This window comes from Pongo pygmaeus, chromosome 4 (genome assembly GCF_028885625.2).
Source record: "Pongo pygmaeus isolate AG05252 chromosome 4, NHGRI_mPonPyg2-v2.0_pri, whole genome shotgun sequence".
Classification (NCBI taxonomy): domain Eukaryota; kingdom Metazoa; phylum Chordata; class Mammalia; order Primates; family Hominidae; genus Pongo; species Pongo pygmaeus.
The window spans coordinates 38846775-38867133 of record NC_072377.2 but is presented as its reverse complement, the minus strand read 5'-3'; the positions used below and the strand labels follow the sequence as shown (position 1 = coordinate 38867133).

The 20359-nt window shown below is 42.9% G+C and overlaps 1 protein-coding gene across 1 annotated transcript; it reads left to right on the top strand.

The window, feature by feature from the left end:
* The first annotated feature begins 8323 nt into the window (after window positions 1-8323).
* LOC129037443 (uncharacterized) lies at window positions 8324-20102 on the top strand. Its single transcript, XM_054489560.1, has 5 exons — window positions 8324-8412; window positions 13996-14061; window positions 14725-14886; window positions 19047-19118; window positions 19692-20102. The coding sequence occupies exons 1-5, from the start codon at window positions 8384-8386 to the stop codon at window positions 19765-19767; spliced, it is 405 nt and encodes a 134-aa protein (XP_054345535.1). The 5' UTR covers window positions 8324-8383; the 3' UTR covers window positions 19768-20102.
* Window positions 20103-20359: the final 257 nt, after the last annotated feature.

Sequence of the window (20359 nt, the reverse complement as noted above, 5' to 3'; positions counted from 1 at the left end):
TTGCACAGCAATCAAAGATATTGGCCTAGATCTTTATTAGATTCTTACTTGCTGCCTCAATCTTGAGAACACTCAAAAGTGGTGCCCCTCAGCCATGGCCTTTACATTCAGGTGACAATAACATTCTTTTGCTGCTCAAGCAAAATTTCAACTTCTGCTCAAAATGGTCATTTAATTAGATTTTGCTTTTCTTTGGATCCTAAGATATGTGAAAGTATCTTATGTCAAACATAAAACACCCTTGAATTGAGGAAAGCCTGTATTCTTCTATTCTCCCTATTTTTAGAACTTCATAACTCTTAGGAATGTTAATATGTGGTGTCTGTTGTGCTAAGCATAGTGAGTCTTTTCCATATGTGAGAAATAAACAGTCATACTTGTACTTTATATTTACATTTTGACCCCTTCTACTCCACTCCCTATAATCACATTTTAAGTTGAGGCCCCGGTCTTCAAGGAATTTAGTTGTGCATTCTTTTGTCTAACTCTACCATAAGCTCTTTAAAGAGTTACATTCATAAATAGATCTCTTGAAATCCTTCTCAGCACCTAGCACAGGATGCCCAGTGTATTTGTTAACTTAGCAATGTTAGATGAGTTAAATAAGGTATTATGATAAAAATGTACAATCAAGTGGAAAATTGGTGTCGAATTGATTGAATAGAGGCATAGAGTGAAGCTTAGGCTTTGAAGAAATTTGGCAGCAAAGAGGATGTAAAGATACGTGAGGTCTAAGGAAGAATTCTGTGGGTTGCTGGGAATAAGTGAGTTAGAGAAAGAAAATAACAACAAAGGTACTGAGTGTGTAATTACTATGTGCTAAGCTCAATTTCAAATGTTTTATATGTATTAACTAACTCATTTAATCCTAACATTTCTGTAGGGTAGACACCATTATTATTGCCATTTTACAGAATGAAGAAACTGAGGCACAGAAAGGTTGAGTCATTTACTGCTATACTGTTTGTATGATAATTTACTTTAAAATATTTCAATGTAGGCCGGGCACGGTGGCACATGCCTGTAATCCCAGCACTTTGGGAGGCTGAGGCGGGTGGATCACCTAAGGTCAGGAGTTCAAGACTAGACAGGCCAACATGGTGAATCCCCGTCTCTACCAAAAACACAAAAATTAGCGAGGCATGGTGGTGGGCACCTGTAATTCCAGCTACTTGGGAGGCTGAGGCAGGAGAATCACTTGAACCTGGGAGGTGGAGGTTGCAGTGAGCTAGATCATGCCACTGCACTGCAGCCTGGGTGACAGAGCAAGACTCCATCTCAAAATAAATAAATGAATAAATAAATAAATTCAACGTAAACTTCAGTGCAACATTTGTATATATAACTTTAGCCCTTGGGGTAGGTAGTTAACATTCGAAGTCTACTAATCAGGAATCTATACCCCAAAGGTGGCCATGTCCCCCAGGCCCCTTCTCCCCAGTCTTGCCTGGCTGGTTGATATGGTTTGGCTCTGTGTCCCCATCCAAATCTTATTTCCAATTGTAGTCCCCACGTGTCAGAGGAGGAGCCTGGTGGGAAGTCATTAGATCATGGGGGTGGCCTTCCCCTTGCTGTTCTCATAATACAGTTCTCATGAGATCTGAAGGTTTAAAAGCAAGCCACTTCCCTTTTCACTCTCTCTCTCTCTCGCCGCCATGTAAGACTTAAGTGCCTTGCTTCCCCTTTGCCTTCCGCCATGATTGTAAGTTTCCTGAGGCCTCCCCAGCCATTCGGAACTATGAATCAATTAAACCTCTTTTATTTATAAGTTACCCAGTCTCAGGTAGTTCTTTACAGCAGTGTGAAAATAGACTAATACACTGGTCCTGCTGTCAGAGTATTGTTCCATCTATGTGCAAGGTGCTTGTCAGAGTGCTTGAGGACAGAGCAAGCAGAAACCAAGCCTGCAATAACAGATTTGTGGTAGTTTGGTGCCTGCTTGTCGATAAATATTTGTACTTTTAGCAGAATTTGACCTCAGACTTGCTGTCATGGTAACATAGGCTTGTTAGAGGTTGTCAAGGACTGCTCTACCTCTGATCACCAGAGTTTACTAATATCTACTACATTGCTGAAGGCACTCTGCAACTGCCCCAGGTCGCACATCTGGCAGGTGGCAGCACTAGCACTCACTCTCAGGCCACCAGCACCCTAATTAGCACGCCACGCTCCTCTCTGGAACAGGATTGAACAGAAGTGAGCAGGGCATGAGTGAAGGAGCAGGGTTTTCAGGCAAAGGGAGATGTTCCAGGGCATAGCTAGAGACAGCAATGTTTTAAGAGAAAAGATTTATTTCAGTCAAAAAGGGAGACAGAGAAAGGTATGAAGACAGTGGGTATCAGTGGATAAGTTTAGTGGCAGAGGGAGGAAATCAGAGCTTTTGCCTGGTGGATCACATTTCCTTGGAGAAGTAGAATTCAAGGGCTTGGATTGAAAGTAAAGGTGGTGGGGTTGTTGCAGGCTTAAGTTCAGGGCAATGGGGAGAAAATCCCTTCTGTGCTTCCCATGTACGTTCTTATGTAAAGAAGGGTTGCCCGGGCCCAGGAGTGTGGAGCTTGTAGGAAGGGAAGCCTGGGAGGCTAAGCATGGCCCCAGGGTCAAGAAAAGGAAAGTGTTCCAACCTCCAGTACCTGTCAAGATATCAGGGCCATCCAGTGGGAGGCCTGAGATACAGCCTGTCCTAATGAACAGCAAGAAGAGGAACAAGGCACAGCCCAAACGCCCCAGTAGCCAGAGACACCCGCTCAGCAGGACTCAACCTCACCTCGAAGGGGAAGATGATAAGACCCTTTCCTGTCCCTGTCCAAAGTGCGTTGGAGAGTTCAGGATGCTCATGGTGAATTTTCAGATTTCCTGAGGTCAAAGAGTAGGACAGCCAGTTCTGGAGGAGACAAAATGACTCTGCATTTTGTTCCTCTGCAAGAGCTGATGAATAATTCAAGGCAATGCTAAGTAAATGAGTTCTGCCAGGCAGGCTGGCTCTAAGCAGGGACCTCCCGGCGGGTTGCCATGGGACTGTGTTCTCAAAGAAAAGACCCCCTGTTCGTCTTATATACTCCTTAGTGTCCCTGGCGCTGATCCCACACAGCTCCTAGGGAACTCCTTTTCAGCCAAGGGGATGAATGCCTGCTACAGAAAGGCCCTGGAGGAACTTCCAAACTCAGGCAGAAACAAGAATGGTTGGAGAGGCCATGTGACTCTCTCTTGGGTATTTGCATTGTACTGAGAGGACAAATAGAGGGGTCTCGCCAAAGAAAAGAAAAGAGGTAAAGAAGGTGGGCTGCCTGGCTGGGGAATCCCAGGGACCTAACTGGTCCTCACTACTGCCTGCTGTCAGTGAAGCTATGGGGCTTCCTTCCCTGCTCAGGGAGACAATCTCCTTCCCAAGGGCAAAACCCTGTACATAACACAGCCCTGCCCCATAGCGTCCCCTTTGGACTAGATTTGTTGATTCTTATTTGAAGGAGGAGATGTCAAGAGCCCTCAAAAACGGTAGATGCCCACCTCCAGCTGGAGATAAACATAAACGCCAGCAAATCAGATGCCTCAGACAGAAAGATAATAACCATATTGTCTTGACTTTACCTCCAAATTCAGCTGTTCAGTTATTATTATTGTATCCTATTATACTAAGAAAATACCTCTGAGGCACTTTAAGTGAGCAAAACCTCATCTGCTTCCTTAGTAAGGGCAGCTGTGCAAAATCCTGGCACCAAAACCCATTATCACAGAGAACTACCCAGTAGAAAAGCTGATCCTGTTCCCAAGAGGCCTCTCTCTTTGCCTTCTCACCATGTGGAAGCCTAACCTCGTCCGTCATCCATGAAGTTAAAAAAAAAAGATGCTTGTGTCATTAGACTGAAACTTCAGAGTATAATATAGTATAATATTAATTGTATTCATATAGGTTTCAGTATAAAATATTCAGTTTGATGAAAATGTGTTACAGCAACTCAGCCATAAACTCATTTAGGAAATACTGGCAACCAAATCCAGGTCTTGCATGGAACAAGGGAGTGGAGGTTGATCTCAATAAATCTCTCATTCATCTTCAGCAGCATTCCCCAAAACACAGAATAAGGCAACAGCAGCAGGGGGTGCAAATCCTACTCAGTGAGCCAACTCCCCCCTGCTGACTTAGAGTTAGTCACTCCTTGGAGTCAGTGTGGACTGAGAACTCTCTGGCCACCCAGGGAAAACTAAACATATTATTTTATTACAACAGATGTCCCCAGTTTTTTGTAAAGGGGTGCTCCCTTTTATTTTCCCAAAACCATGTACCTGGGGGTAGGAGGCATGATACCAGGGAAGTCACCGTGTGTGTGTGTGTGTGGGTGAGGGTGTTGTGTATGTGTGTACTGGTGCAACAGACTGAGTGTGTCCCCCCCAAATTGATATGCTGAAATCCTAACGCCCAGTGTGATGCTATAGGAGGTGGGCTTTGGGAGCTAATGAAGTCATGAGGGCAGAGCCCTCAGGGATGGGATTAGTGCCCTTATGAAAGAGTCCCCAAAGAAATCTCTCATCTTCTTTCTTCTGTGTGAGGAGGCAGTGAGAAGATGGCAGTCTGCAACCCAGAAGTGAGTCCTCACCAGATCCTGATCATGCTGGCACTCTAATCGTGGACCTCCAGCCTCCAGAACTGTGAAAAATAAATCTGTTTTTTATAAGCTACCCAGTCTATGGTATTTTGTGATAGCAGCCTGAACGGACTAAGACAATTGGGGTGGTAGGGGGAGGGGTCCTTAGGAGGAATTACCACCTATTAAGATGGAGCATTGAGGATCCACTCAATGTAGCAAGCAGAGATCAAGCACTCACAGAATGGCTAGGATTTAGGAAAGAGATAAATGGAGACAATAACAATAATGATAATAGAACACTTTCTGTGACTAAACTCTATTTTGAGTCTATATATTTTGAGAAATGAGTCATCGGGGGAGAAGAGCAACAACATATATCTAATTAACAATAAACTCAGGCTAATGTAATACATAGTATATTTAAGAAAAGAGCTATGAAATTGCAAAGGAGGGAGCTGGAGAACAACATTTTGCAGTTGGAGGAGAGAGACAGGAAAGGCTTCCTGGTGAAGTCCATTTGTGTCGCAGCACCTGCCCCAGCCCACCCAGCCTCCACCCAGAGGGACAGTAACAAGGCAGAGGCCCTCACACCTGCCAGCCATATGGGAGGCCATGGCACACATTTGGAGAAGCTCCCCCAACCTCCATTTTATCCCCTTTCTATCTGGAACGGTTGGAAAGCTGAAAGCCTTCCAAGGCTGCCTTGGAACTCAAGCTCTACAGGAGAGCTTGGTTTAGCCAGAGAGCTGCCCTTGCCAGAGATATGGGAGGCAGACAGGAAGCAGAGGCCATTCTCCATGGCTGTAGCAGCTGATGAGTGAGCGCCAACAGATGCAGGTGTTTCAACAGCTGACCTCCAGCTTCTGCTTCAAGAGGTGAGGTGGTTGAGGCAGCAGCCCTGGTGATTGTGAAAGCAGCTGCAGCCTGTTCTCTGGATGCTACCCATGGTTTGGCCTTGAAACCTACACTTGATCAGCAGCCTCCTGACTTCTGCCCCCACAGCCCCTCCTGCTTGTAATACCTAGAATTGTTTCTGTTTTCTGCACTTTACTCTGAGAAATAAAGATGCTTTGGATGACTAATTAACAACTCCTACAGATAAGTAGTAATATAGAGAAAATGACAGCTAATTTGGACCTGGCCACAATCACTGCATCCATTTGTTAGCCTCTTACAAATTGGCCTCTGTTCCACCACCCTAAGAGAAAAACCCTATCTGAGATATCCAGAGACCCCATCCTTGCAGAAAGACCCCTTAGTGACCTCTCTGCTAATTTGTTGCCCCTCCCTTCCTTAATATGGCTTCTTCCTGTATCTGACCTTTCTGTGACTACCTTCTCTTTTTCTCTGAATTATCTTTTTCCCTACCTCTATCAAACTGCCTAAGTTCTTGGCCTTCTACACTTCTAACTTTGCATTCTGTCTCTTGGGAAAATATATTCGTGCTTTCTTTTGTCATTTCTGATTATCTACTACGTGCTAGGAGCTATGGCCCAGGTGAAGATAAGTTGCAAGATTCTTGTAAGAGAGGCAAGTCAGTTACAGAAAAGGCACTTTCTAGTGCAATGAACATTCTAGGGAAGGTAGCCATAAAGGGCTTTGAAAATGGATGGTAGAAAATGGAAGGCAGAAAATGAAGGAGGCTTCATGAAGAAGACAGCTTGGGAGTTGAACTGGAGAGGACTTTGATAGGTGAAAACAGGCCTCAGGGAAAGGAAAACATTTTAACAGGTGGAAATAACATGAAAAGAATTGAATGGAAGTAAAAAGGTATAGGGCACGTGGGGAAATCCTACTCGCATCCATAAAGAAATCCAGTATACGGTGTGCATCACTTAATGATGGATATATGCCTGAGAAATTTGTCCTTAGGCTATTTTGACATTGTGTGAACATCATAGAGTGCACTTACACAAACCTAGATGGTATAGCCTACTACACACCCAGGCTATATAGGGTAGCCTCTTGCTCCCAGGCTGCAAACCTGTGCAGCAGGTTACTGTACTGAATACCGTAGGCAACTGTAACACAATATAAATATTTGCATGTATATAAATATGCCTAAACATAGAAAAGGTACAGTCCAAATACAGTATCATAATCTTATGGGGCCACCACGGTATAAGTGATCTGTCATTGACCAAAATGTCATTTTGAGTGCAAGACTCTGGTTAGATTGTGAGTTCCGTGGGTGAGGAACCTGTTCACTAGCTGTCTCTCTTCCCAGAATTCAGCATTGCGCCTGGTACATAGTAGGCCCTCACTAAGTACTTGTGAATGAAAGACTAGAGAGACGAGTGGATAAGTCTAGTTCAGAGCCCGACTCCCTTCTGCCCACACTGCTGCAGTTATGTCAAGACAGGGAGAAAGAGCCCTGAGCAAAGAACTCTAGTCCTCAGCATTTTCCATGAACCCCAGCCAGAGAGCTTCCTCCTTACTTTCCCTTCTACTTCTCTGTAATTAACCAATCCATTGGGTCGAAGGTACCACTAACCATCAGCTAATGTTGATGGTTCTACCTTTAAAATTTATACAGAATATAGCCCAGTTCATATTCTGGATTCTGCTACAACCAAGTTCATTGCTCACATTCCACCTTGATCCCTGACAAACACAGCAGCCAGAATGGTCCTTTCAGGAACATCAGTCCCAGCACATTGAACCTGTGCCCTTCCCAGCCCCACATGTTCTCCAGGGCTTTACATGGTCTCCTCTGTGATACGGTTTGGCTCTGTGTTCACACCCAAATCTCATGTTGAATTGTAGTCCCCAGTGTTGGGGGAGGAACCTGGTGGGAGGTTATCGGATCATGGAGGTGGATTTCCCCCTTGCTGCTCTCATGATAGTGAGTGAGCTCTCACGAGATCTTGTTGTTTGAAAGTGTGCAGCACTTCCTCATTTACTTGCTCTCTCTCTCCTTCTTTGCCATGTGAAGAAGGTGCTTGCTTCTCCTTCACCTTCCACCATGATTGTAAGTTTCCTGAGGCCTCCCCAGCCATGTCTCTTGTACAGCCGGTGGAACTGTGAGTCAATTAAACCTCTTTTCTTCATAAATTATCCAGTCTCAGGTAGTTCTTGATAGCAGTGTGAGAAGGACTAATATGCCCCACTAACTTCATGACGAGCATGTACACTCACTGCTTCAACTTCAGCTATTTCCATGCTAGCTATTTCCTTCTCACGCATGGTGAGACATGCATTTCAATTATCTTCCTAGTTTCTTCCAAGTCTTGCCTATTTACTTCATTCAAAACGTTATTCCCTCTCCTTTCTTGGTCCCTTTTGTGAGCCAAGAAATAAGCTATATTAAGTCTAATAAACCTAAGAATAGTTTTAGAGATTTAACTATCCTGGGGTTTGCAATAAAATTAGATTAAAAAAAGAACCTAGTTGGCATCCTCTGAAGTTTGTCAAAATCTTACTTCTACAGAGTATATCAGCATCCCCACAGAGGTTTCGATTGCCTCCTTCTGCTCTCCTAATTAAACCTGCTATTCTTTCGAAGGCCAGCCTCTTTCAAATTATATAATCTTTCCAAAATAACGTCTTACTTAGGATTATTGTTTTTATGATTGTTTAAATAGTAATATAGAAAAATAGGGTTTTCTTATTTCTGTCTTTTGCAATAAACAATTTTCAACAGTATAATAGCTTAAATAGGCGATTGTGATGTCACCCTTAGGATATAATCACTGCTTGTCACATTGTTTCTGTAGAAAAACCAACTCACATAGGATGAAATCTGTTGGAGTGAAATCATGGCAGTGTGATTGTCAAACACCAACTTGCCTTGGGAGGGAATGTGGGGATGTGCACCGCTGGAAGCCGTGTGAGTTTTGAGAGTATGTAAATTCAGATGACTGGAGGGAATGTGGTGTGGTAAACAACTATGCAGTGCCTATTTGTGTGTGCATAATTGGCTGCTAGGACTGAGCCATGATTAGTCACCAAATTAGAAAAGCATGACTTTTCCTTCAGTGGATGTAGCACTTGCCCAGGATACACAGCTTGGAGACAGTAGCATGGGTTAGATTTTTGCCCCATTCGCTCACTCAGCAGAAGTCTGTGTGCAGTGTACAATTTGCACAACTATATGTGGGCCCCTGCTAAGTTATCCAGAAAAATTGCATTCATATGATGCTCTACAAAATGCCAAAATCTACAAAGCAGTCAACCTGTATAGTCTACAGAGAAAGGAAGGACACGCTTATTCTAGGGACCCAGATTCAAATCATAGCCAAAGAAGCAGTGAGGATAAAAGGTCAAAGAGAAAAGTCACACAGTCCTGGAGTTGGGAGAGAAAGAATGGGGCATGGATAACGCAAAGGGAGACAAAGAGGAAACAGATTGGAGAGAAGGAAGAGAAAGGAAGGAAGGAAAGAAGGAAGGAAGGAAGGAAAGAAGGAAGGAAGGAAGAAAGGAAGGAAGGAGCAAAGAAGATTCATGCATAAAAAATATGTTGTTTTTGAAACATTCATGACCCCCTCCCCTTTTGGAGGCATTGTTGTGGGGAGACAGAGCTGAGTCCTGATCCTTAAGATCGATCTACTCACATGCAAAAGAAGGAGCAAAGCAATTACACACAAACACACACAAACACACACACACATGCAATGAGGCAGCCATCCTTATAAATTTCAAACTGCAGCAAGGCACAGGAAGTCCATATTAGTCAATATTAATAGCTACGCCAATGAAAAGTTCTTGCTTCTCAGACCAGCACACCATTCTCAGAAGCCAAAGGAGGAAAAAGCTTCAGAGAGCTAAAGTTAAATCAGTTCAGAAGAGAAAATGCTCCCAGGGATTTCACTGTTTCATTTCACAACACACCTCCTTGTGTTGGTGCCCTGGGCACCTGATAAGCTGTAAACAAGAGACAGATGGGACATTGATTTTGAGTCTGTGTGTCCTTCAGAGAATCTACCCAGGCTAGGTAAGATGAAAATAAAGGGATGGGCTAGGGCCAGGATTTTAGAGCTTGAAAATATTTTGCTGCCTGGGAGAGTGTCTGTAAGCAGATGATAATAATGACAGTTGGCTGTAGGACTTGGCAGATGCATTTCCCAAGCATTTTCAGACTTAATGAGTCCAGAGAGCCTCCCGTGGGGCAGGGCAGTCACGTTATTAGCAGATTACGGTAAGGAAATGCGGGAAATCTATGGGTTCAAGTGAGCGATGGGGACACCAGAAGTAAGTATCTTCCTGAAACTTCACAAACACTTTTGCTTCCAACCTTTCTCCCAGGAGGGGCAGGGGAAAGGGGTGGCTTGAAGTATGAATGTGATTTCAGGGAAGAGGAGAGTGATTCTCCACATGTACATTTAGTCCCTTTTCCTCATATTTGCACACATGCCCATGATGCTGCCTGAGCTGGGAGAAACCACCCCACTACAGTGGGGCCTGTATATATTGTACCACTTGCACGATTGTATGTGGGACCCTACAAAGTTATCCAGAAAAAAATGCACTCATATGAGCCCTAGTCATCCAGCTGCCTAGCACTTTCTCAGTGCCCTTCCCTGGTTTGAAGATTTCCAGATTTATGAATCCCTTCTCCAGGAAGAAGCCAGAAACTCACTTTCCTAAGTTGTCTATAGCTGGACACAAGCATGGCCCTGGCCTCCTCAGATAGACCGTGCCAGACTTTGATTGTAGGAGAGCCTTGTGGAAGAAAGAGTGCGGGGTGGAGGAATTCTGATGAGGGTGACAGAGAGACACTTAGTTTGCAGAGGCAAAGGTTGTGGTGGTTCCAGTGGTAGTTCCCCTGCTGTGCTGTAACAGCAGAGACTCTCCTGGAGCAATAATTAAGGTATTCTATCCAGCTCAGTAGCCTCCAAGCCTGATTGTCCAACTCTCCTAGGCACTCTGAGTAAAAACCAATACAGTTCAGTGACTACAATTGAAGTAGCTACAGTGAATTCTGTTGTTTGCAACCAAAAACACTTACTAATTGTCTTTGTACTTACAGGCAATGCAAAAAAAAAAAAAAAAAAAAAAAACAAAAAAACCCAAACTCAGTAATTAAAATGAAATTTTAATGTAATAATTTTAGAAAGCATTTAAGTATTCAAAAATGCTTTTGCAAAAAAGTATAAATGTACTTATACTTTATTTTAAAATCAAAGAAACAGAATCCCAGAGAAGCCTAGTCATATATCAAGCTGCTTAGCACATTAAGATTAAAATGAGAATTAGGGGCCGGTACATCAATAACAGACAGAGAGCCAAATCATGAGTGAACTCCCATTCACAATTGCTTCATAGAGAATAAAATACCTAGGAATCCAACTTACAAGGGATGTGAAGGACCTCTTCAAGGAGAACTACAAACCACTGCTCAAGGAAATAAAAGAGGATACAAACAAATGGAAGAACATTCCATGCTCATGGGTAGGAAGAATCAATACCGTGAAAATGGCCATACTGCCCGAGGTAATTTATAGATTCAATGCCATCCCCATCAAGTTACCAATGACTTTCTTCACAGAATTGGAAAAAACTACTTTAAAGTTCATATGGAACCAAAAAAGAGCCCACATCGCCAAGTCAATCCTAAGCCAAAAGAACAAAGCTGGAGGCATCACGCTACCTGACTTTAGACTATACTACAAGGCTACAGTAACCAAAACAGCATGGTACTGGTACCAAAACAGAGATATAGATCAATGGAACAGAACAGAGCCGTCAGAAATAATGCCACATATCTACAACTATCTGATCTTTGACAAACCTGACAAAAACAAGAAATGGGGAAAGGATTCCCTATTTAATAAATGGTGCTGGGAAAACTGGCTAGCCATATGTAGAAAGCTGAAACTGGATCCCTTCCTTACACCTTATACAAAAATCAATTCAAGATGGATTAAAGACTTAAATGTTAGACCTAAAACCATAAAAACCCTAGAAGAAAACCTAGGCAATACCATTCAGGACATAGGCATGGGCAAGGACTTCATGTCTAAAACACCAAAAGCAATGGCAACAAAAGCCAAAATTGACAAATGGGATCTCATTAAACTAAAGAGCTTCTGCACAGCAAAGGAAACTACCATCAGAGTGAACAGGCAACCTACAAAATGGGAGAAAATTTTCGCAACCTACTCATCTGACAAAGGGCTAATATCCAGAATCTACAATGAACTCCAACAAATTTACAAGAAAAAAACAAACAACCCCATCAAAAAGTGGGCAAAGGACATGAACAGACACTTCTCAAAAGAAGACATTTATGCAGCCAAAAAACACATGAAAAAATGCTCACCATCACTGGCCATCAGAGAAATGCAAATCAAAACCACAATGAGATACCATCTCACACCAGTTAGAATGGCAATCATTAAAAAGTCAGGAAATAACAGGTGCTGGAGAGGATGTGGAGAAATAGGAACACTTTTACACTGTTGGTGGGACTGTAAACTAGTTCAACCCTTGTGGAAGTCAGTGTGGCAATTCCTCAGGGATCTAGAACTAGAAATTCCATTTGACCCAGCCATCCCATTACTGGGTATATACCCAAAGGACTATAAATCATGCTGCTATAAAGACACATGCACACGTATGTTTATTGCGGCATTATTCACAATAGCAAAGACTTGGAACCAACCCAAATGTCCAACAATGATAGACTGGATTAAGAAAATGTGGCACATATACACCATGGAATACTATGCAGCCATAAAAAATGATGAGTTCACGTCCTTTGTAGGGACATGGATGGAATTGGAAATCATCATTCTCAGTAAACTATCGCAAGAACAAAAAACCAAACACCGCATATTCTCACTCATAGGTGGGAATTGAACAATGAGAACACATGGACACAGGAAGGGGAACATCACACTTCGGGGACTGTTGTGGGGTGGGAGGAGGGGGGAGGGATAGCATTGGGAGATATACCTAATGCTAGATGACGAGTTGGTGGGTGCAGCGCACCAGCATGGCACATGTATACATATGTAACTTACCTGCACGTTGTGCACAGTTACCATAGAGCCTAAAGTATAATAATAATAATAATAATAATAATAATAATAATAATAATAAAATAATAATAAAAAGAAAAAACAAAAAAAAAAAAAGAGAATTAGGGGCCGGGCATGGTGGCTCACACCTGTAATCCCAGCACTTTGAGAGGCTGAGGCAGGCAGATCACCTGAGGTCAGGAGTTCAAGACCAGCCCGGCCAACATGGGAAACCCCGTCTCTACTAAAAATACAAAAATCAGCTATGCATGGTGGGTGCATGTCTGTAATCTCAGCTACTCAGAAGGCTGAAGCATGAGAATCACTTGAACCCAGGAAGCGGAGGTTGCAGGGAGCCAAGATTGCACCACTGCACTCCAGCCTAGGGGATAGAGTGAGACTCCGTCTCAAAAAAAAAAGAAAAAAGAAAAAAGAAAAAAAAACGAGTTGAATGCAACATTTTATAAATCAAAATTAATGCAAAAATCCATGATGAATGAACAAAATACCAAATTTTAAATAAAGACAAGATCAGCATTACTGATTTTTCCCTTTGTCTCAGACTCTGATACATAGTTACTTATGCTGTCTTTAGGGAACTTGCACGTGTTATCTTTAAACAAATTAATAGCACAGATTAGACTACTTCGTTGCCTCTTCAAATAATCAAAGTTTAAATCTTCTTCTTCCTGGTATGCGAATCTTCTTCAGCAGAATATATAGTAGCATCTCTCTCTAGAAGCATTCCCAAGCCCACAAATTTGGATTAGATCAGAATCTCTGTGTCCAGACCTGTCTGGATCTTGCAGAAATATTAATGCTGGCAGAATCTCTAAAATAACAGAGTAAACTGAACCAAATTAAACACAAGGAGACGTAAGATCAAATTTTAATGAATATTTGGGCTGCTGGCTACCCAGCACTTCTCAATAGGTGAATGCCTTAATAAATCACGAGGATGGTAGTAATTAGTGTTCATTTCACACTATATGCCAGAGGCCATGTTAGACACTTGAAACAGTGGATGCTTCTTGTCACAATTCCCATGAGGCAGGAAGTCCTATGACAAAAGTGAAGATGAAGTTCCTAGTTAAAAAGTGGCAGAGCCACATCATAAGCCCAGGGTAACAAACGCCAGGGCTGAAGTCTCCATGCCACATCATGCTTTATTTTAAGAAAGTGGACTTTTTTCTCAAGAAGCCTGAGGACCACAAAGCATCATGCCTGGACTTCCCCAGCAGGCAAATGGATATTGTTAGAACCATGGCTTGGGGAAAGCCACAGCTTCTCTTTTATGAGTGAAGGGAGTGGAAGGAGAGACAGCTGCAGCCTACAAGCCTGGAATCTCTGTCCAACAACCAGCATCCCTGAATTCTCCCTGCCCCTCTGAGGAGTTTGTCTAGTCCCAAAGAAGCACCTAACCTACTTTTATGCTCAATATACAATCCTAGGAGTTCTGATATGAGAAGAATTTCTTCAGAAGGTATCTTAATGCATATGGGGAAACTGAGGCCCAGGTAAGTAAAGTAATTTTCATAGAAAACTGATACTAGAACCCAAATTACTCAATCCCCAGTTAAGACTGAGTTCCTCACATCATACAGCCATGCAGATTAAGCCCTGAACTCTGTCTACGCAAAAAACTGTGCTTCGTTACTGAGGCTGACAGACCGTCTTCAAAAGGTTTAGTCTGTACACCAAAGGTAAAAAAACAACAACAACAAAAAAAAACCTGGCATTTTATAGGCTAAATCTAGCTTGCAGATGTAGTTGGGTTTTTTTTGTTTGTTTGTTTGGTTTGTCAAGTGTTTTTGAAAAATTTGAACTAGTTGATATAATTTAAAAATCAGGAGTTTTCACATGCAAATCCAGATTTCTGGCTCCCCTTGAAAAAAATCCAAGATCAGGACACACTCAAACCACTTTCTCACACGGCAGCTATTGGTTAGAGCAGGTGGTGTGCTGAGCCAGATCATACTGGCTCACAAGAGCCAATGATAAAATATTCAGAAATGGTGTGGGCCACATGTTAAATGGTAGCTTGAAATCAGCCATAGGATCATTTACACCAGCCATGTTACCATGGAAACATGGACAATGGAAACGTTTGTCCATTGTCCATCTGCTCCTGCCCCCGATTGGTCAAGGACAATGCCACCAGCAAAATTCTCTTATTCTAGATTGCACATACATGAGTTTTCCTGGAAAATCCCAAGTCAAAGAAGCTGCACTGCAGGAAATCAATATGGTGCAGGCCCCAGGCAAGGCATCACAACTACACTTGCAAGAAACAAATGCCTGCAAAAATCAGGACAAGATAATTTTAAAGCTGTGCAAAACAGGTGTCTATATATTGGCTTTTTTGAATAGTGTAGCTATGAACATTCTTGTACATCTCTCTTGTGCACGTGTATATATTTCTGTCAGATACACGGCATAGGAGAAATGGCCAAACATTTCAACCTTAGGAGAAATGGCCAAACAGTTTTCTAAAGTGCTCTTATTTATTTACATTCCCACCAGCCATAAAGGAGAGTTGTGGTTGCTTCAACATTTAGTGCTGCCATATTCTTTTTCAAACCGTCACTTAAAATATCACTTCCTATTGGCTCAAGATGACTGTCAGTTTGTACCTCTTTGGCTATTTGGTTTACTTAGCACCACATTTTATGTCAGGCCATCTGTGTTCTGTGTCATGGCCACAGATGTGCTCACACATATTCCAGGCTGATGGGGTAAGATCAACAACTTCACACTTGACCCAAGTGGCAATCCAAAGTAAACAAGGAGGAAGGAAGAAGTCAATAAATTTCCCAAAAGAAGTCACCATAATTGATTACATTTCATTTATCAGAAAACCATTCCAAGTCTTTGACTAATTTGAGACTCCCTGTTGTGATACAGAATCTCTTCCTCTGTGAGTTATTATAATTCTTGCCAGGAATATCCAGGGACCTGCTTTCCTCTGCTCCAAGTCTCAGAGTTCAGGCTGTTTGTAACACGTAATCTATGATTGAGAAACAGGAAAAAAGGGAGACCATCTTACAAGGTCTGGTCCCAAACCTCCTTTCTCTTTAGTTCTAGCCCCAAATCAACCCTACTTGACTGTTCCCTCATGCCACAAAACAACAGAGTGCTCTCATTCTTAAGTGCTCACTTGGCTCCCACTGGTCATGATAAAATTCACTTCCCTGTAGTCGTTTTGGCCTGACCTCCAACTAGGATCACCTCCTAGGAGATGCACCATGTCTGGGAAAATCACCCTCAAGTATCTCTGGCTTCTAAATGTCCATTCCAAAGACTGAGCAGTAAGGATGAATGAATTGCAAATAGAAGCAGTTTCTATTTAGGAAGCCCAAAGAAGCTCCCTGTGATCTTCCTCTGTGACCTGCAGCGGACAGCCCACTCTTTGGCCATGATGAGCAAAGGCTCTCCAATCCTGCCTCTACCCTTTGTGCTGTTCCAGCCCACCTGGGACAGGCATTCTTAGGTACACTGCTGGTACATCCTGCCATGCCAGACCATTCATGCCATGCCCACAGAGTGGTGTCCTGGGGGAGAGTCCTCCTCTCGAGAAAGGTGCCCTTTCTTCACCATGGGCAAAGGGAGGTCAAGCTGACCCCAACATTTTGTGTTGGCAAGCATTCAGGAGATGCTTAGTAGCCGTGAATTATCTCAACACCCCCTCAAGTCCCAAGGAAGAAGTCACAAGTCATAGCATTATTCCTTTTTTTTTTTTTTTGAGATGGAGTCTCACTCTGTTGCCCAGGCTGGAGTGCAGTGGCACAGTCTTGGCTCACTGCAAGCTCTGCCTCCTGGGTTCACGCCATTCTCCTGCCTCAGCCTCCCAAGTAGCTGGGATTACAGGCGCCTACCGCCATGCCCAGCTAATTTTTTGTATTTTTTTTAAGTAGAGACGGGGTTTCACTGTATTAGCCAGGATGGTCTCGATCTCCTGACCTCGTGATCCACCTGCCTTGACCTCCCAAAGTGCTGGGATTACAGGCGTGAGCCACTGCACCTGGCCAGCATTATTCCTTTGACATGTATTCCTTCTCCCACAGGGCAAAGCTGGCTTGCTCATGAGTGGGTCCACATATCACACACTCCAAACATGCCAATTCACCATACTTGTAGGAAGCAGGCAGCAATGAGGGTGACAGAAAGACTTCAGAGCTTCATCCAAACACTCCTTTACTGAAATAACAGCAAATATTTATTGCTGGGCTCACTACGTACACTTACTAAGCACTTTCTCTATATCTCATTTAATTCTCACAGCCCTTTGAGGCAGCTACTAGTATTAGCCCATTTCATAGCTGGAGAAACTGTGTCCATGAGTTCACAGTTAGGAAGTGGTTAAGGTGAGATTCAAACCCAGGAAGCTGTCCTCCCAAGGCCATGCTCCCAGTAGCTATATTGTAGCAGAATTTCTTACCCCGTCACCCAGCTGTGGATCCTCAGCCCCCAGCTACCTGTTTTCATCTACCTTCTTTGTGGTTCCAGCTCCCAGACTATCCTGAAAGTGTCTCCAAGGCTTTTGGTTGGGAGCCAGCCCAACCTCTTGTCTTCTCCCCAAACCCCCAAGAGACTTTCTGAGATCAGAACCCTTGAAGCATTTTGAGCTGCCCAGTAGCAGAGTCCACACCAGTAGCCCTCGGCTACTAGCAGAGCAGAGTCCACACAACAGACCTGAACTCCTCAGCTTCAAGTCCCAGAACCATCACCCAACAGGAGTGAACATTTAGCAGGTTATCTAAACTCTCCAAGGCTTGGTTTCTATGTCAGCACCACAGTACAATAATAATGCCTGCCTCATAGGGCTTTTCATAGGATCCAGTGAGCTGATGAATGTAAAACACAGTACAGTTAAGGGCGCAGTGAGTACTAGCTTTCACTAGTCATAAAACACCTGTTCAGTTTTTAGTTTTTGAAATCTTGAGGTTAGAAAGTGTAGAATGGATTCCCTTTTAATTCTGGCTTTTCTCCAAGTCTTCTTTCCTTTATCTCCATTTTATTCCCTGTTAGAAGTCTCCATTCTAATGGTGTGAGTACCTAACACAGTGCCTTGCCTTGAGCAGGTGGCTATGCCGGTGTTACTCCTTCCTTCTAGCTTTTGTTCTCCCTACATCATCCTGATACTAACTTATCCTTTCCCTCTTCTCTTGATATTTTTGTTCACCCTTTTCCAGCTGCCTGAGGGGAGCTGAGAGACCTAGACACCATATTTAGAGTGGCTTAGGCTACATCTGCAAGGCCAGAATAGCTCATCTGTCCAGAACTAAAACGAGATCCCTGCTCTACAGACTCTTCACCCAGCCCTTTTATGGGGTATCCAGTGTCTGGCTTTGGATCATGATTTTGTCTTACAGAGGGGTGTTATCAATGTCCATTAAAACCACAGAGTGGCTGGGTGCAGTAGCTCATGCCTATAATCCTAGGACTTTGGGAGGCCAAGGCAGGCAGATCACTTGAGCCCAGGAGTTTGAGACCAGCCCAAGCAAGGTGGAGAGACTCTGTCTCTACAAAAAATACAAATATTATTTGGGTGTGGTGGTGTGTGCCTGTAGTCTCAGCTCTTTGGGAGGCTGAGGTGGGAGGATCACCTGAGTCCAGGGAAGTTGAGGCTGCAGTGAGCCATGATTGTGCCACTGCTCTCCAGCCTGGGCAACAGAGTGAGACCCCATCTCAAAAAAAAAAAAAAAAAAAAAAGCAGAGCATTTTATCAAAAAGCATCAGTAAGACACCCGTGAAAAGTTGGCTTCTTATCTCAGAAGTGTGGTTCTGTTCATGTCAAATACGCATTTTCGTATCTCTTGTAAGCACATACGATTGAAGTTAAATCTCATACTACTGCAGTGGCTTTTGATCAGGGAGAGTATCAGAATTACATTTCTGAGATTTCTCAAGATGGCTTTAAAATCACAGAACCAGGGATGTGTGTATTTTGATTCAGACACTGTTCCCACTTCCAGACCCTGCTTCTACCTTCCCAGTCAACAACCATTGTCCTAGTAGTTTTTAGATGGTGGGCATCCATCCAAATGAACAGCTCTGGATATGAAAGCTTAAAAAATCAAAATAGGCTGGGCCCAGTGGCTCACACCTGTAGTCCCAGCATTTTGAGGGGCCAGTGTGGGAGGATTGCTTGAGCCCAGGAGTTCCTGATCAGCCTGGGCAACATAGTGAGACCCTGTCTCTACAAAAAAATTTTTAAAAATTAGCCCCGAGAGGTGGAGCGCACTTGTAGTCCCAGCTACTTGGGAGGAGGAGGCAGGAGGATTGCTAGAGCCTGGGAGGTCGAGGCTGCAGTGAGTATATATATATATACATATATATATATATACATATATATATATACACACACACTTATATATGTATATAGATAGTCTAATTTCTGTCCAAAGACGCTCTATTTGCTCCTTGATTCTCTGTCCTTTTAAAACAGCCTGTCTTTCCAGTTAACACCTAAGGCTCTGACTTACTTTCTTTTCCCCAATAGTTGTCATAGCCTTCTCCAGCATGTGTTCCTTCTATATTTCAGACATGGCATAGGAGACATAGCAATAACTAAGTAAGTACAGCAAATCAAAGGATGGAGCCCCAAATTGAAGCCAAGTCTACTATATCTTATCAATTTACCCAATAACATTGTCTCTCTCTGTAGAGGTTACCCTTTTATGCACATAAATGTGAATTAGAACATCTCTGCCCTGCTCTTTTCAGCAATACAGCTCTGCAACGATGCACGCTGCCATCCATTTCACTGGAACATTTGCCGTAAAGTTGCTTTTAAAAGACATTCTCTTACAATACTGTCAATGGCCCCTGCATTAAAAATGAGAAAAATATGGAAACATGCATTAAAATATTCAGAAATAAATGGCTTTTTTATTACATAAAAGCTCTCATGTGTCTCCAAGGTACTGAGAGTAGAATACTTTATCATAAATTACATTATTATTGCTGGGAAAAGATCTATTTTAATGCCACTTTTCTTGGGGATTAAACCAAACCCTAACAGTCCATTTGGGGGTGTTCATAAATGTGTAAGTCCAATACTGAAAAGCTTTAAGTGGAAAATACATGCTGATGAAGCAATCTCGGAAAAGTCAGAACACATTCTGTTTGTTCTCATGTCTGGCAGGGGGCAACTATCGCATCCAGAAAAAAAAAAAAATGAAAATAATGACTTCTCTGCAACTAAGATGAAGATCCACTGAACTTTGGGGTTTGAAATGCAACGTTAGAACTTCAGACTCCTGGCACCTAGGTCTCCAGCTGCTGGGTGGTGCCAGCATCAGAGATACACTCTGCAAAACATATACTGTCTTAGGAAAATGTGACCCTGTTGTCCTTTCAGGCCCATATTCCACAAGAAGACAAATGGAGACTTAAAAGGAAAACTTCAGCTCCGAGTGAAGAGAGAGCAAGTTGTCTTTTCTGATACAGCCAGGAAATAAGATGTTCTGGTTAATATGTGCTAAAGATGTGCTGCTGACTTTCAGACTCAGAATATGATCACATGTATTTCTCATTAAAACTATATTGAATGTTATTTGACCATTGTTGAGTCAGTCATCTTGATAAATATTATCTTCGTACAGTCCTGAGCAGAGAGTCAGTGACTAGAATGCCACTGAAACCAGCTGTTTATAGGACACGGTTTTCATGGTTTTAGGGCATGGAGAAACTTGCACAGTAATCCACAGTATTTAATGATTTAGGCAAGGTAGGAGAAAAGTGATGAGAATTCATTTTGCTAGCAGTGTAACTTCCGTGGAGAAATGGTATACTGATTGTACTTCACATTCC